Here is a 17,091-nt window from a genome sequence, read left to right as displayed (position 1 = left end):
CGAGGGAAAGAAGGCCTGGGGCGGGGGCATTTGTCTTTCTCTTCAGGGTGTTGATGAGGCCAGAAAAGCACAGCTCTCTCTTCAACTTTCCGAAGAAGAATGAATTTCTAAATAAGGAAGTTCGAGGCTTGCGCTGCAGGGGCCGCCGGCTGGGCAAGGGAATTGTCGGTTGAAAAACACCACTGAGATCACAGCTAGGAGTGAGGGGTGTGCTTAGGAAAGGTTTTCTAGAGAAGAGCCAGGAGTGAGGGATGGGACGGGCGCGGGCATGAGTGGAAGGTACGTGAAGAGATACTGGAAACCGCGCTCGGGTGGGCGAGCTAAGGGTGGGGGAGGTGAAGGGTGGTCGATGAGCCTCAGTACTCCGAGGTCCTGGAGCGGCGGCAGCGGCGGTTAGAGCGAGCGGGACGGAGTTAGGACCGCTCGGAGCGCCCAGGTCTGAGGTAGTGTAAGGTTTGCAATCCTTCCACTTGCTGGCAGTTGCAGAAGATCTGCTTTTAAGTGAAACGTACATGCCACCCCTCCAAGGGCTGCAGTTTCCCCCGGCTTGCTTCTTTCTTTCTCTTCTCCGGCCCTTGCGCTCACTCTTTAATTTGTACGCGCCCCTAAGTTTGCAGAGAGCTCGCTGCCGGCTGGGAGCAGGGTCCGGCCAGGCGCCGCGGGCGGGGGCGGGGAGCCCGGGAACCGCAATCCAGAAGCATCGCGGGCCATGTATATTTCATCAAATGGACTTTGGGTGCGTCGCGTCTCGCAGCCATCAACGCTATGTGCAGTGACATTTCTGACTTGAGTGGAGGAATGCGCGAAGGAAGCCCGGACGAAATTGGTACTAGAGGATCTTCTTGGCGCCAATGCTAATTGTCCTGATTTATGTCCCTTCTGAGTAAGCTCAACGTCTTCGTCTGAAATAAAATGAAAGCTGTGCCAAGCGGGGTAGAACCACCGGACCGCTGGTTCTGATCCCCGGGAAATCAGGAAGTCGTCCTGCGGCTTAAAAAAAAAAAAAAAAAAATAGGGGAAAAAAAAGAAAAGGAAAAAAAAAAAAAAAAAAACCCTCAGTAAAGTTTAAGGCGAGAAGTGGCAGAGGCAGTGGCGCGAGGAGGCGCGGAGGAGACCCGGCAAGCAGAGGACTGGGCTGGCAAGACCTCCCGAAGGCTGCGATTTCATTATTAATATCACTATATTTTTGGAGGGAGAGGCACCTTTCTCATCTTCCCTTCCTCTCCGCCCACCCCTATTCCCTCCCCCTCATCTACCTGTCAAAGTCACTGATCTTTTGCATTTCGGAAGAGGACGTCAACGGGAAGGAATTCCCCCTCTCGGCTAGGGCTCCGAGAGGGGGCGACGTGCAGGAGGCTGCCCGCCCCCCGCCGGGGGGCCCGAGGCGAAGGTAATTAAGCGGCGGGGACGGGCGGGCGGGCGCGGGGTTCTGCGTCCGTGGGGTCCTCTCGTGCCACGGGCCAGGCGCAACCGGGACCTCGGGGTGCGGCGGCCGGGCCGCGGCGCTCGGGTCCACACCCCCAGCTCTCCCGCTCCGCCCGCGCCTCGGAGATGGCTCGGCGGTAAGCGCCGCCGCCCGCCCAGCGCCGCCCCGGGCTCCGCTGCTGCGGCCGCCGCCCGAGGCGCACCCGGCTGGGCTCGGCCGCCGCCCCGCGCCGTCGGCTGGGCTCCAGCCCGGCGCCTCGCGAACGGGCCCCACGGTGAGTGCCGCTGGCTTCCCGCTCCGGCAGCGACCCGCGCGTCTTCCCGTGGCCCCTCTCCCCCGGGCTTCCTCCTTCCCTCCCCCCGACTCCCGCTCCCCGCCACCCCCACCCCACGCTGCGCCGTCCACAGGCGGGAGGGGAGGCTCCGGGTGGGCGAGGAACTTTGTGGAGCGCCTTGAGGAGGCAGCGCGCAGAACCTCTGAGCGCACACAGCCCGCACCCTCACACCCACACACGTCTTGCTGGTGTGCGCCCGGGGCAGGTGACGAGTCTGTGTGTTGTAGTCCGTGCTTGGGCGCGGGGTCCGTGCTTCCATCGACGGACTCACAGACACACAGCTCGCTCCCCACTGTCTGTCTGTCGCTCGCTCTCTCTCTGTCTCTCTCTCACACATACACCTGACCACACATAAAGCATTGGAGGGTTTTTTTCTTTATTTTCTTTCTTTATTTGCCAGTTGTCCTTGCTTGGGGAAAAAAAAACTTGCCCTCTTGACGGCCCCGTGGGGCTGGTGGCCACACTGAGCTTTTGAAGTTCCTTTCTTTTAATCTCCTTTATTGGTGCGAGATTAAAGCATTACTATCCCATGTTGTGCAGCTGGGGAGAAGGGAAAATTGACAGAAAGACTTGGTATAGGAATGTTGTTTGGAATATTTTCTCTGATTCTTTACTGGCATTGCATTAATCAGTTGATGGATTCGGCTAGGGACATTGAATTGCTCTCCTGTATGGATCTGTGGATGTCTATATATAATACAAATAATACTGAGTATTATTGGGCCCAAAATAACCAATTAAGTGATTCATACACAGGAAAACTTAGATAAAAAAAGAAACTGCGCCCTCTGCTGTTTGTTTTAGTAACATCACTTTAGAGACTCCCCCGCCCCCCCTTTTTCTTTTCCAGAAATCCACTTAGGAGGCTGTCATTTTACAGGGGAGGGGAGGAAAATTCCTAGTGGAGATTTTAAGCAACTTTGTTTCGAAAAGTTGGAGATTGCGTTTCCATCCTCACATCAGGTACAGATTTCCAGAGTGTAGAGGCTTTTGTTTTCCACCTCCTCCCCCATTCTTCCCAGGGAATGGTAATGGAACCACTCGTTATCATAACAGTTTGTCAATCTTTGGAATGGAAAATTCTGAGTAAGATTCAGAATTCCACTAAACATATGGTGTATCTGGCAGTAGATTTGCTCTAGAAATAAGGCCCTATTTTATGACTGAAAATACTAAAAGTTTTATTTTACAGAATTGGGGGGAAAATATAAAAATCTTGTAACAAAATCATTTATTCAGATATACTTAATGGTTCAGCTTGTTAGAAAAAAGTTTTCTAGAAATTCTCTTTTTCGCAGTAGGGGCAACATTTTTCTGATTTGTCTAGTCCTTGAGGTCATCTCTAACCTTTGGAGAATTAACAATCGCAGATTTCATATAAGTATTTTGAACTGCCACTTTGAATGCCTTAAACTCCCCTCACCCTCTTTCTCTTTGGCAAAGGAAAATCAGCTCAATAACTGTTCAAGAATCTTTTGGAAGATAAGTAGCTTTCAGTTTTTCTTTAAGACAAAATTTGGTTCTTTGCATGTGGATTAGCATGCAAAGAAAAAAAATGCAAGTGTTTCATACAGAAGGTTGTTCTAGTTTACATACATAAGGGATATATTTACTATTTTTTTCTGGGTGCCATGAAATAAGATCTGTTTCACCGCTGCAGACCAACATAAGGGAATTCAAAATTCTATATAGTTGGCTATTAATTTGGCGATACTTCCTATTGTGAAAATTTAAAAAGGTGACCCTAACATTTTGTAAGAAAATAGTTGATGTTGATTTTATATGCACATAAAGCTGTTTTTCCTAGTGATATTTTTGTTTTGTCAACTTTCACTGGATGTATGTGTTTCAGGTTGGCTTTTTAGAAGGAGGCTAATATATTTTTCTGTTTTCTTTTGTATGTTTGTAAGTGGTGCATTTACCTGTCTTTACCTCTGTTATTATTCTGGAAAAAAAAAAAACAGATCGAATACTAATTCAAAAAAATTAAACCATTACACACTTAGTTGATAAATTTTCTAACTGTTGTAAAGATTTGGAGAGTTTTAGAGTTACAAAAACACCAAGTGAATTGGAAAGAAAATTTTGTACAACTCAGAAAATTAATTACATGTTAACAGAAAAATGTGTATGTATGAATTACATTATAGGTCAGTAAGAGATTTAGTGTACTTTTAAAAGCAATTTTATCTTCAGAATCCAGAGTTTTGTTTCAAAACTTTAGGTGGGTGTAGATTTTCTCAAATGTGTACTTGAAACCTTGGATTTCTGAACTTCCCTACAAGACAATGAAAGATTTGTTGTTCTACATTAATAAAACAGCATATTTATTCTAGACTTTTATGAAATAATTTTATGTATTATTCCATCCCCAAACATCCTGCAAAATACATGCCTTCTAATTTCCCTAATCATTATTCTCTTGGTGAAAGCAGAGATCTTTCAAATACTAAGGTGTGCTATTTGGTTTTATTAAGAATCTCTTGATAGGCAGTTGCTCATAATACCCAATCAAGTATGAGTAAAATATGCCAATGATGTTGCAGTACATGTTAAATTTCTTTATCTTGAAAGACAGTTAACAAAAGGATAGAAGCAAATGTCTACCATTAAGAAGGCTAGAATATGCTTTCTTCACAACACATAAATAAATACAGAGAGCATTTAATATATGTTAAATATCCCATTTAGTTAATCTCATTATGACAATGTTGGAAGCTGCTAATTTTGATATGTAATGGAGTTTGGGTATGTCTGTGTCTCCTTGTATTTTTCACTCAATGGAATGTGATTATAGTCAATGTTCTTTTTGTTCCTTCCCATTCAGAAACATGCATATTTATAAAATTCTTAATGTCTATGAGGAATGAGTCAATAGCTGTCTATTTCAGGTGCCCCTGAAGAGCTGAGTATTTATGGAATAAATAGCCTACTATCACCACCCCCGCCTCCTCGTGAGATTATATAATAAAATGGGTACTGAGAGCCAGCTAGAGTTAGTGGATTTACTGTCCATGTTTTCCTCTTTGTTGATGAAATTGGCAGTTGTTTTTAGAGTATAATTGTCTATAATTTTGATCATTATTACTTCCATGTAATATTTAGGAGGCTTCTTTTGTAATGAAAGAAAAGACCTATGAAATGACTTCTGCAAAGTTAACACAAGGTGGAAGGGAATTAGCTACAGAACCCTGGGAAAAGATATGTTCCTTGTATGCAAAGCCATTTTATAGCTCATTTTAGTCCAGATCAGTAACATCTATCATGGGTATGACATAACTTTATATTTTCATATTGGCTTTGCAGATTTATACACCAGTCAGAGGTCTGTGGAGTACTCATGGCATATTAATGGGTATTTCTATCAAAGAGGACTTCCTAATACTTGAGTGCACAGGTAGAGATGATGTCACTATGTGATTACAGTGAGTTCCCAGGGTTCACAAAGTTAAGAACTAGAAATGGGGCTATGCAGAGCCCTTCTGAAGCTGCTCACATTTAGGTGAACACTTGAGACAAATTCAAAGTCCACGTTACTTGGCAATTAGTTCAGTTATGGGCAAGAAGGGATTGGTTTGGTATATTAAATCCCCAGATATGTCATTGGCTGTCCTCATAATCGGTTTGCCTGGCTATTTGCTGTAATGACCTAGCTTTGAAGATGCTATTGGTGATTTTAACGTGGTTGAAAGCCCAGCCAGATGGGAACTGGTACCATTAGGTAATAGAGGTTAAGGGGTAAATCATGCTCTATTTTAAAATCATTTTATTTTCTTTGAAAACTCCTTAATTTACTTTAATAGAAAATTCCTGATTTTGACAGGGGCTTCTTTCCCAGTGTGTGGCATGGAAGTTCATAGATTTATTAGTTTCTTACTGATTTTAAAGTCAGAGGATTTTCTTTGAAGTGTATGGCAATGAAAAGTATACCCTAATGTGAAGGATACACACTAAGTGACGCTACAAACATAAAAGTTGGAATGAAATCAAATAATTATGTTAAAGAACAGCTTAGTGACCCTCGGCTCCTGATCTGTAATATGCTGTGGTCAATATCTTCCCCTGTGTCAATGGGAGCTCATTAAGTGTAAATTCTGCAGACTGACTGAGCCACGCCATATTAGTGCTTGCCAAAGCTTGACATTTTTAATACATTAATAATATGTCTGTAATGTAATGGAAAACTATTAATCACAACTGGTTATGTGCCAGAAATTTAAGCTATAATTGGCTGCTTCTTGTCAAGAATGTCTCTCGCACAGTCCTGCAACTGCCTAATATTCAAATGTCTTGCACTCCTCTGCATTTTTCTTTTGTCAGTTTTCTAAATTCGATCAATGGTGTAGTCCATAATTCTGTGTAATGACCATCATTATAATTCTGGTGTACTTTAATGAGAATTCGTTGCACTGGGATTGCTCTTGTGTCAGGAAATAGTACCAGGTTCCCATACATTTCCTTAGTGACCAAATTTTTATCATAAATTTATAGGGTCATCCTTCATTTTGTGATTCAACTGAGGCAAAAAAGTGGATGAAGACAGTAGTGAAGAATAAGCAGATTAGGGGGAATAATATTTATTGATTAAAATGTTATTAATCTCAGAGAATTCAAATATATACTTAAGGTCCTATTTTAAAAATAATATTAAAAATTGGCTTTTGTGCTCACTCATTTTAAACTCAAAGCAGCTCATCTCAGGTCTTCAAGAGTATATGGTGCTGACTAGCATGTTGTTATGTATTTGAAACTAGGAATTTAAGTTAATAATTTCTGGTGTAGTAGACTTTATACTGCTTCAGTTATAATGCCTACTTTTCCCTCCCTTCCATTTCCACCTCCATGAAAGTGTTTGTTCTTATTGTAATAAAGTAGTAAACACAGTTGAAAAATGCATCTAGAAAATGCAAATTTGTATTATTTTAATACCTCTTCAGATTATTAATTGTCAAAATGTCAGCTGCTTCTGAAAATATCAACTAAAAATTAGTAATGAATCTGAAAAAAAGCAGAAGGCTATAGTAGCCACAACATTTACTTCTCTGTGATTTTTTTCTTTTTGGTTTAAGATTTCACAATGTACTGAGCACAATATGGTCTTTATATTACAAGAAAGAGGCAGATTCAAATATGTAGTTTATACATGTTTAGACAAACTGCTAATTATTGCTCCATAGGAACTCAAATATTCAACACTTTTCCTAATAGAAAATATCACAAATTGCAGCAGTATGATAACATTTTATGAATTGAATATAATGAAAATTGCACTTGCATCCATAAAGCAGTTATTATAAATTACTTTGCTATGGAAACACAATTCAACCATCTGTTGGCATTTCATAGTCTCTGTGGCTTAGTTCATTTTAAGATGGTATATTATTTAAGTATAGTAGATTCCTTCTATAAGATTGTGTGAGGACAGTGAACTTCCATATTTAAATCGCTTAGTGTGAACTGAAGGGTCTATATGGTATTTCCTAAAATTGTAGACTTTTTTGTCCTTTTACATTTTATTGGGACTGTGACAATATAAATCAGCTAATTAAGCAAATGCACTCTTCTTACACCTGGATTCCAAATATTATTGTTTGTTTAGATTTAGACAGTGATCTCTAAAGAGAAAAGTTGCCAGGTAAACTCACCAATGACTTGTACTCATAGTCTGTAGGCTGTGTTATCAGTTAGCCAAAAGTACTTTTAAACAGTAATTTTTATTTTCTCTTAGAATTAGTGCCATATTATTCTGCTTCATGGCCTGTTAACTCACCCTCAGCTATTTTTATATGTGCATTTTAAATTGTGCGTTTTACTACAGAGCTTTTAGTTTTAAAGCAGTGTATTATATTTGCCTTTGGGACAAATTCCCTTCTTCTGTTACAGAGAGTAACTGCAAATGCAGATGTAGTGGCTATAAAAAGATGTAAGAAAATAGAAAATTCTTATGAAAGGAAAATTTGCTCCTTTGGTTTTATTTTTGAATATTTTTTTCAGAGAGCCAAGTTATCTTTATCACTAAATGCAGCTAAACAAAAGATGCTAAATTCTTCTAATATAATGAGCAAATCCAAAGGGACGGGCTTGTGCCATCAATGCTGGTTTTTCACTCCAGTTAACAAAAGCTAAGAAATGTACAAGGAATTTGTAGATTTTTAGGGTCTCTTTGCCAAGAGACAAAAGGCATAGAAGTAGTTGTCACTTCTTTGCCATTGTTATAAAAGCACTCATTTCCCCCATTGTTCCCCTGGAAGATTTTCCAGCACTGCAATATATGAAGAAATGTTTAAATCTAGCTGCTTGCTTTCAGTTTTGTCAAGATGGGAATATAATTTTTGAAGTGAAAACCTGTAGGTCACCTGGAACACAAACATCTGTCTTTGTTATGGAAGAGTTAAATCCTTCATATCAAAATTCTTCCTAATGTGACTGATTTCTGTGGTTTGCTCATTCTAGCAAAGCAGCTGAGTAAAGGTTATCCATATTACACCAATCTGCTTCATATTGCATCTAACCTCCCAAATGTCAACATATCATATATTTTGTAATGCATTGATTGTGGGACAATAACTCTTATTCTTATTGTTTTTAAAAGGGTGTTGGTGCCAGAAGAGAAGAATGATTGATGGGAAGCAGACACCGAGCGATAGACACTCGTCCTTTTGCTTTAGCTACTGACACCTCAGTGCGCCTGAGCATCCCTTGTGAACTGTGAGCGTCGAGCACCCAGGGTTATTGGATGTACAATAGGAGAGCCATCATTTTGATAAATCATTATCTGCTACTGGACATCTTTTATAAAAAACCAAACTAGACCCAAGGCTAATAGATGCGTTCTAGGACAATGAAAAAGCTGCAAGTTGTTGCTAATGCCTAGTGCACAAGTATGCTAGGCTTCCACCAAAGTCCTCAATATACCTGATCATGTGCAATATATGAACCTTTCACTTTTAGTTTTGGAATCTACGTTGAAGTCTCATCTTCTTTTTCTTTTTTTTTTTCCTTTTTTTAATATACAAACCTACCTACGTATAGACATAGATAAGCTGCTTTAGTGACCACGAAGATTGCCAAGAATTTAGAGATGTATTTGTCAAGATTCCTGTCAATTCATGCCCTTTGGGTTACAGTGTCCTCCGTGATGCAGCCCTACCCCTTAGTGTGGGGGCATTATGATGTGTGTAAGACTCAGATTTATACGGAAGAGGGGAAAGTTTGGGATTACATGGCCTGTCAGCCGGAATCCACAGACATGACAAAATATCTGAAAGTGAAACTGGATCCTCCAGACATTACCTGTGGAGACCCTCCTGAGACATTCTGTGCAATGGTGAGACAACTTCTTTGAATTGCATATTTCACGTTAAGTGCTGGCATGCTGTATGTGCATACAAATGTGGTGAGTGTGAAAACTCAACTCAGGCAATGAGCAGAATCTGCAGGTGGCAGATTTGTGCTAAGAGGCTAGCTGCATTCTCAGTGGAGGCCTGCACCACCTGGAATTACACTTTGCACAGTGTGATTGACACACTTCCTGCGAACCAAAGGTTTCACTGAGACAAATGCACTGAATATAAATTATAAAGCAAAAAGTCCAGTTGAAGTTTAAATTTCAGAATGGAGATTGGGAATATGATTAGACCACATGTGATAGGTTAAGAATAAAATCCATTGGTAAGCCAACTTTAAAAACATAAAGGTTTCTTCACATGCTTCTTTAAATGAAGGCTAGTCCTGTGTTCTACAGTTCAAGGCTTGAGTAGATGTCATGGTTTTCCTCATCGGGAAACTGCTGTGGTTTGGAAATTCTTGGTTAGGAGACAGGAGCCAAAGCCTCATGAGAAGCTTTTCTGGAAGAGTCTTGTCAACTTATCCAGCCTCTTGTTTGTAAGGGTTATGGTTTTCCAGAGAAAAGGCTGGAATATTGAAAATGTTTCCTAAAAAAGTAATGACATGGAGCATGCAAATTCAAATACTCTCCTTTTGATAAGCAAAGTTAGATAATTCATTGTTTTCATAGTATAGAAAAGGCATTCTGGGTGGTAAGGTAAATGCTATGTGACACGTTGAATTTTTTACTAGAGACATTGCTGAAAATATACCCATAAGGTGTAAGTAAAGACTTTGATCATTAAAATGATGTAAATCAGTGTGCTAAAGAATTCAAACAGTATGTTCATTTGGTGTATGTTGTTTTATTATTATTATATGTAGGGTTTATTTGATACATGAACTGGGATCTCATTTTTCACTATATAACAGATGTAATGGTATGGCAGATTTTAATAGTATCTTTACCTGACTTTATTATCTTGAACCTGGCCTGGCATTTTCAGGATAGTGAAACTATTAATCAAAGTAGCATCTGTTCACAGTCCCTAGTGAGTGAAATTAGCATAAGATCATCTTAGACCTAGCACTGCAGAAAAGGTTTTGTAACAGGAAACAATTTTGAGCACTAAAGAGTCTTTTCGCCTAAAAGCTAAGGGCTTGCCATTTTTCAGAAGTGCCTTTGGGGACTGGTTTGAATTATAGTCTAAACCTGATTTTGTGGAGAGTGAGAAAAAGAGCTTGGCTATTAGGTGTCACTATGACTAAAGTGCTCTGAAAGACTAAATATTTCAAAGAGAGGACCGTCTCTGGGAAGCAGGTATGAGCTTTGCAAAAAAGTTGCCTTTTAGAAACCAGAGACTTGCAGGAGAGGAGTTTATTCAAATACATTAGGAAAACTGTAATAAATCTGTAAAAGAGAGCAGAGGCATTTGTTGGCTTTATATAAGGTTTCTAATAATCTCTCATAAAAGGTAAAATTTAAGATCTTATTGCAAATCTAGGGGTGAAATGGCTGTTGAGGTGACAGGTGGTGCAATCTTCCGGTCCTTAGCAGAGGATAGTTCTGGGCCAAGTCTTAATATTATTAAGACACTCTATGTATTGGCTTGCATGCATTGCTAGCAATATGCCTCTTCTGGAATTGTTTAATAATTTACAGATCTAAGTAAAATAGCAGAGATCCTTTTTCAGAGAGCTGTTTGTACTTGCACAGGCTCTGTATGATATGCTCAACATGTGATTTGAACGTGCAGCTTCCCTGATGTCAGCCTCTGGCAAGAGGGTGCTTGCTCAGTGCTGCTGCTGTCCGTCATGTTGAAGGGTTTACCTGGTGTCTTCAGTATGCCTCTCTCTCCCATCTTGAGTGGGAAAGGGCACATTATAGAACTTCTCATGCCTGCTCTTTACAGTTACATGGTCTAAGGTTCTTAAGCCAATTCCTAGCAGTTCAATGGCTAAGTGATGTTAGAGACCAAAAGAGAAAAAATGAAAAGGATATCCCTCAGCTTTCTCAAGTGCAGTAATATATGTACTTTACATATTTATATGAAACTCCATAGGACAGTGTTTTAAAATACTGCATGTTACTATGATGCAAATATTCAGAAGCCTTGGTGGGTTTAAGCTTGTCATTAAACAGAATTGTTTTTCAAGAGAGAGTGTGAGATTTGTGAGATGTTACCTATAGCGCATTACTTGGGCTCCTTAATATACATTTGATTGGCATAACAGATTTAATGATCTACCCTTTAAATACAAAGTTTGAGACTGCTTGTATGCATATTATATACCAAGTCAAAGATAGTGACCTAATATAGCAACACATCCTCTCTCCAGTTTTGTATTTTCCATAAAATTCTTCAGTATAAGGGTTCCTGACACAAGGCTGTAAAGCTGCTTCAGGATGCTGTCATATCAGACCTGTTTGGGTGCTCCTTAGCCCGAGGTCTAATGGGAATCCATAAAGTCATCTGTGTTATGACTTTCACGTTCTCCCCTCCTTGACACATGCCTCCATACCTGCTCCTTCAGAGTCGTTACGGCCTATTACATCAGGGAAGCTGCCATATAAGCACAATCACTGCTTAGCTCTGATATGTAAATGTTTGCTGCAGAATGGTTTCAGTAATCACTTACTCGGCTAGTGACACCCTTATTAGCTATGACTAGCAATTCTGAGCACCAAGGGGACATTTGGTCAGAGAAATACCCTATAATTCCCATAGCCAATTTATCTTATATAAAGGTGAATTTCATTGGAAGTGCACTAAGAGTCTGTACTGCTGCTTTTTGCATCACCTCCATCATTATATGCCAGTGACCATCCGTGAATGCTGCATTTACTTTAGAGTGAGATTTTAGAGAAAACGGACCACATGATTCCATTTAGATCTTTGCTTATTAACCTAGGCAACCTGCTTAATACCTCTTTAATGTCCCAGTAATTTTAAGTTTTTGTATAGTAATAGCACCAGCATTTTAAATATTAGTTTTTTGGGAGATTTTGCCATTTCTGTTTTATGATAGTAGAATAGGGGAATAGAAATAGACATACACATATACATGTATATGCATGAATGTTGTATATTGAGGCCATACATTTTCTTTTTAGTTTAGTTTGATATATTCCTTGTAAGTTGTTGATGGCTAAAAAAAAATCTGTTTTTGTTAAGGGGGAAGAATATGAAGGGTAGAAGAGAGTTAAGCAATTAAAAACATTTTTTTTTTAGGCTGCGATAACATTAGTATAGATTGTGTCCTTCAGCTGCATAAAAGCTTCAGGTAGCAAAGCTTTGTCAGAACATAGAGATCATCGAATGACTACAGTTTGTTTCAGTTTGCATAAAGAGCAAATCTGATGACCTGAACCTGGGTGTAAAGCAGAAGTGACAACACAAAGCTGTGACTTGTCCTTTGTGTTTAGACAAACTTAGTTGTCATATTTTCATGCAACACCCCAGTAGCTTAAAAATGGCAAAATTATCTGCCATTATCTCCAGTCTGTGGCTGATTTTCTGGGTAAGTTAAACAGAAGCTTTCAGAAGAAGCCTACAGATGGAAGAAGTCATAGGCGTTTATACAATTTATGACACAGAAGTGCTGATGATGGTAGAAATGTGAGCCCTTGAGTGCAGCTATGGATTTCAGAGCCAATCAAAACTAAATTAGGAAACAAAGATTATTAAAATGTCTTCTGTGCATGTAATTTTGGCATAATATTATGAGGTGGACATTAAATGCTTCCCTTGGAGACCTTCGGCATCATTAATGCAGCACGCCTTTAATTACATGTAGACTCATATTACTAAAAAATGGAGAAAATAAAGTACTCTGAGGTGTAGTTAGCAATACCCTCATTATGTTTACTGAAATAATTAAAAGAAACGGTATAGTTTTTCTAAATAAAATGTCAGAATTTGAAATGAAAATGGATTTTCTTTAGGAAATTTACTAATGTGTGCCTGTGCTCTTGATAGGCATTTATTCAGGCACCAAAGCAGGTCTATTAATGATCATTCCATATTGTGCTATTTCCAAATGGACTCCTATTAAGAAAAAAATTTTAATTATTGTAAGCATTGTGGATAGAGCATATTTCATTATGTTCAAATGGAATTTAAAAAGTAGTACAAAAGCCTTTCTGTTTTATTATTTTAAAGGAACCCAGCGGGATGAGTGAGTGTGATGGATGCATAGTCTCAGGGCTACCCATAGCTTACATTTCTGATTTGACATCAGCTCAGGTTGCCATCTGGTGGCTATCAGGTGGCCTTTGAGAAATTAATTTGATAAATTTAGTTATGTTTTTAATGACAAGGCATTAATATCAATTTTCCAAAAACTGGAAATGACATTGACTTATATAATAATCAAATAATCTTAAAAATTCACTCTGTTCACATGAAACATAATTTAATAAATGAATGAAGTTTTAATAACAGTGACATCTTTCATTTGAATTGATTTATCCCTGAATTATGCCAGAATGAAATTTTTAAAAATCTTCAGTTCCTTCATTATTAACACTTCATTGTTTAGTTCATTATTTAGACTTATTTCTAAGAAAAACTTAATTTATGTTTGCAGTGAGTTAAGTCCCATGGAGATCGGTCTTCTGATACAGCACTGTATCAAGTATTCCCTTGTTAAGGAGCCAGCAGTAGCTCCCTATTACCTATGTATCAAGTCTAAAGTACTCTACATGGTTTTTAAATCTGAGTGTTTACAACCTTATTTCCAGTTACTTTCCATCAGGACCCAATGACATTTCCAAGTGATTTAGGACTGGCAGTCTCATTGGAAGGGACCCTGGATTTGGGTTGAGGCTGCATTGGCATAGCATGCATGGTTTATGTGGGAGGCCTTGAGAGGGAGCTGATAAAGATTATGTGGGGCTAGCTAAACTTAAAACCTGCCTCATGTCATTTATTGTTCCCAGACAGTGTTCTCTCTGTGCTGAAATGCCCTTGCCTCTGTTGAACTAATGCACAAATATAACTCCAGGCTACTGTATGTGGAATAAAGTGAACAGAGCATATAGCACATGCAAAGCCTGATGGTGGTGCTGGTGGTGAGAATCAAAATCAATAACATGTGGTCCCTCCCTCGAAAGGAAGCAAAAAAAAAAAAAAATCCTAAGCAAAATTAATATATAGGGGTATGTAGCCAGAATGTGGGGACAGAGGCATAGAAGTAAGACAAGCACTCAAAGTTTAAACATGAATTATTTTGCCGCATATTAAAGGGCCACTTGGAAAATACTTCTGATAGCCAGGTTCCTGATATTAAACTGTGTCTGAAGAAGATAGGAAAAAAGGCTGGGTGCAGCAGATGCTGCTGCTGCTGCTAAGTCGCTTCAGTCGTGTCCGACTCTGTGGGACCCCACCAGGCTCCCCGTCCCTGGGGTTCTCCAGGCAAGACACTGGAGTTGCAGCAGATGAAGGCACAGCATTTAAATCACAGCCTAGTGGCCTGGTTAATGGTAGATTGACACGTTATATGTGGCAGAATGGAAGAGGAGCAAAAATTCATAGGACTAATAAATTAGACCTGTGTGTGCGTGTGTGTGTGTGTGTGTGTGTGTGTGTGTATGTATGTATTTCATATATCTGGCACTCCAGTTGTACACAGAGATTAAGAGAGGCATTTAACTGAATGCACACATGCAAGATTTTAAAGGTGAAACATGAGACTTCAGTATAATTACTGCCTTGTAGCAGACAATTTTGAATTACCTCCTTCAGTTCCCCCAAGATTTCTGCTCTAGAGAAATACCACTTTAAAAGTGTTGAACTAGTGTCCTTAAAAAACCCCATAGTCTGTCTGGACTGTTTTGAGGTCTCTCAGGCATATTCTGTAGACTTTTGGTGGTGGGGCTTGTTCTACTTAGCTCTGGAACTGTGCCTGGGTCTTAGGCTGGCATCTTGATCCTCTGATGTTAGTGACTAGTGTCATCACACAAGAAGTCCCTCATCTCATGTGTTTTTCTACCAGGACAAACAGAAGACATTCCTTTTGCTTGGAATAGTCTCCTCTTATCCCTATTCCACCCATCCTTCAAGGTCTATATCAAGTTGGTAAAGAATCCACCTGCAGTGAGGGAGATGTGGGTTTGATCCCTGGGTTGGGAAGATCCCCTAGAGAAGGGAAAGGCTACCCACCCCAGTATTCTGGCCTGGAGAATACCATAGGGTCCCAAAGAGTTGGACATGACTGAGTGACTTTCACTTTCAATGTCAGCTCAAGTCATTCTCTTGACCTTTTAACTATGTAACTAAAATATATGCCCATCTATCTACTCTACTATTCTGTAACATTTAGCAATTCATTCATCTTATTTATTTATATACCCACATACACATATGTTTCCTGCAGTCTACTGTATCTTGACTCTTAATCTGGACCACTGCTTTCCTTTAAGCGAGATAATACATGAGACAGTCTCTCATACTCTCTTGATGCAGAGTAGGAGCTCAGTAGAGACTGTATATTGCATTTGTTTTTCTACCTTATAGCATTTACCATATATCTAGGTAACAAATACATAATAACATGTTTTTAACTAATTAATCAATTGATTGAATATAGTATTTGACTTTCTGGAATGTTTTCTGTTTTGTGAGGATTTTTATCATGAATCTTTTTTCTCAGTAAATTAAGAGACAAAAAATTTAGCTACTGCATTTGGGCAGTTTATAATGATCTCAAAAGAGATATGGGAGAGAAAAATCTACTTTGAGTTTCAACACTGAAAGTATGTATGAAGAATTTTTTCCATTTGTATTGAAAATATTCAAAAAATATTTTTCCAAATAAAAAATTTGGAAAAGATGAAAAACCTCACACTCAACATTGAAATCATTTTGTCACTTTTCTTATGTCTTCCTCCCTAAATATAATATACATTTTGTTTTACAAAGTTGGAATCATGGAATCATATCACATATAATTTTTCATCTTTTTTTATTTGCTAATATAGCTTTATTATTTACTTATATAAATTATATATTATTAAAGAATATGATTTGATAGTTATAAATATCCTATCATAAATATATAATATTTAATCATCCTCGTACCTTGATGACTTGATTTTTTTTTTGGTTATAATGCTTTGATGAACATATATCAGTATAGTTTTCTTTATTAAACCTACTCTTCTTCTCCCATATTAAATGTACATTTTTTTTGATGATGAGTTCATTGTTTTGTGTTTAGTTGAGGCTAAAGGGTTGGGCTGTATTCTTTTGTTCTCAAGAGTGGAATCCCACTGAATGGAGAGGACAGAGCATTCTCTAGTGAATCTTGGGGAAAGATGTGTGTGTGTTAATTGCTCAGTCGTGTCAGACTCTTTGTGACCCCATGGACTGTAGCCTGCCAGGCTCCTCTGTCCATGGACTTCTCCAGGCAAGAAGACTTGAGTGGGTTGCCATTCTCTTCTCCACGGGATCTTCCTGACTGAGGGATTAAACCTACATCTCCTACATTGCAGGCAAATTCTTTACCATCTGAGCCACCAGGGGAAAGAGGTGTGGGACTTAAATCAAGATGTGAGACTCAGGCAGGCCCCTCTCTCTGGGTGTTGCTCTCTTTTCTCTGGACATGAGAGAGAGCTTCTAGAGTTGTAAAGAAGATAGTTTCTGCCACATGGGAGAGAGCAAAAGTCAGGAGACCTGTTTGGGAACAATAAGCTGAAGATGAGCAAGTTACACCTTGTAAACTATACTTGTGGCTTTAAATTAAGAGACAAAATTAAGAGACAAAAAATTTAGCTACTGCATTTGGGCAGCTTATAATGATCTCAAAAGAGAGATGGGAGAGAAAAATCTTTAAATTGCTTTAAACTGATCCACAGTGAGAAATGCATTTTATATTGCAATGCTGTAAACATTATCCTCATACCCACAACCAAAACAAAAACTTTGGGAAATGATCCTTACTCTTTTATGTGTGCTATGCCCTCTGATATTTTATCTTCCTTTATATTCTTTTTTCTTCTTTA

At 39.2% G+C, this 17,091-nt stretch overlaps 1 protein-coding gene across 4 annotated transcripts in view; it reads left to right on the top strand.

The window, feature by feature from the left end:
* Positions 1-387: 387 nt before the first annotated feature.
* NTNG1 (netrin G1) overlaps positions 388-17,091 on the top strand; it is a 362,504-nt gene continuing 345,800 nt past the window's right edge. The window contains exons 1-2 of one of the 4 annotated variants that reach the window (XM_043460479.1): positions 388-1,390; positions 8,353-9,087. In XM_043460479.1, coding sequence (XP_043316414.1) covers positions 8,842-9,087 — 246 coding nt within the window. In that variant the 5' untranslated portion in view covers positions 388-1,390; positions 8,353-8,841. The remainder of the gene's footprint in view (positions 1,391-8,352; positions 9,088-17,091) is intronic. The other 3 variants (XM_043460481.1, XM_043460480.1, XM_043460482.1) reach the window with 3 other exon arrangements.

The sequence above is a fragment of the Cervus canadensis genome, chromosome 2, assembly GCF_019320065.1.
Source record: "Cervus canadensis isolate Bull #8, Minnesota chromosome 2, ASM1932006v1, whole genome shotgun sequence".
NCBI classification, from domain to species: Eukaryota; Metazoa; Chordata; class Mammalia; order Artiodactyla; family Cervidae; genus Cervus; species Cervus canadensis.
This window is presented reverse-complemented; position numbering and strand designations above follow the sequence as displayed.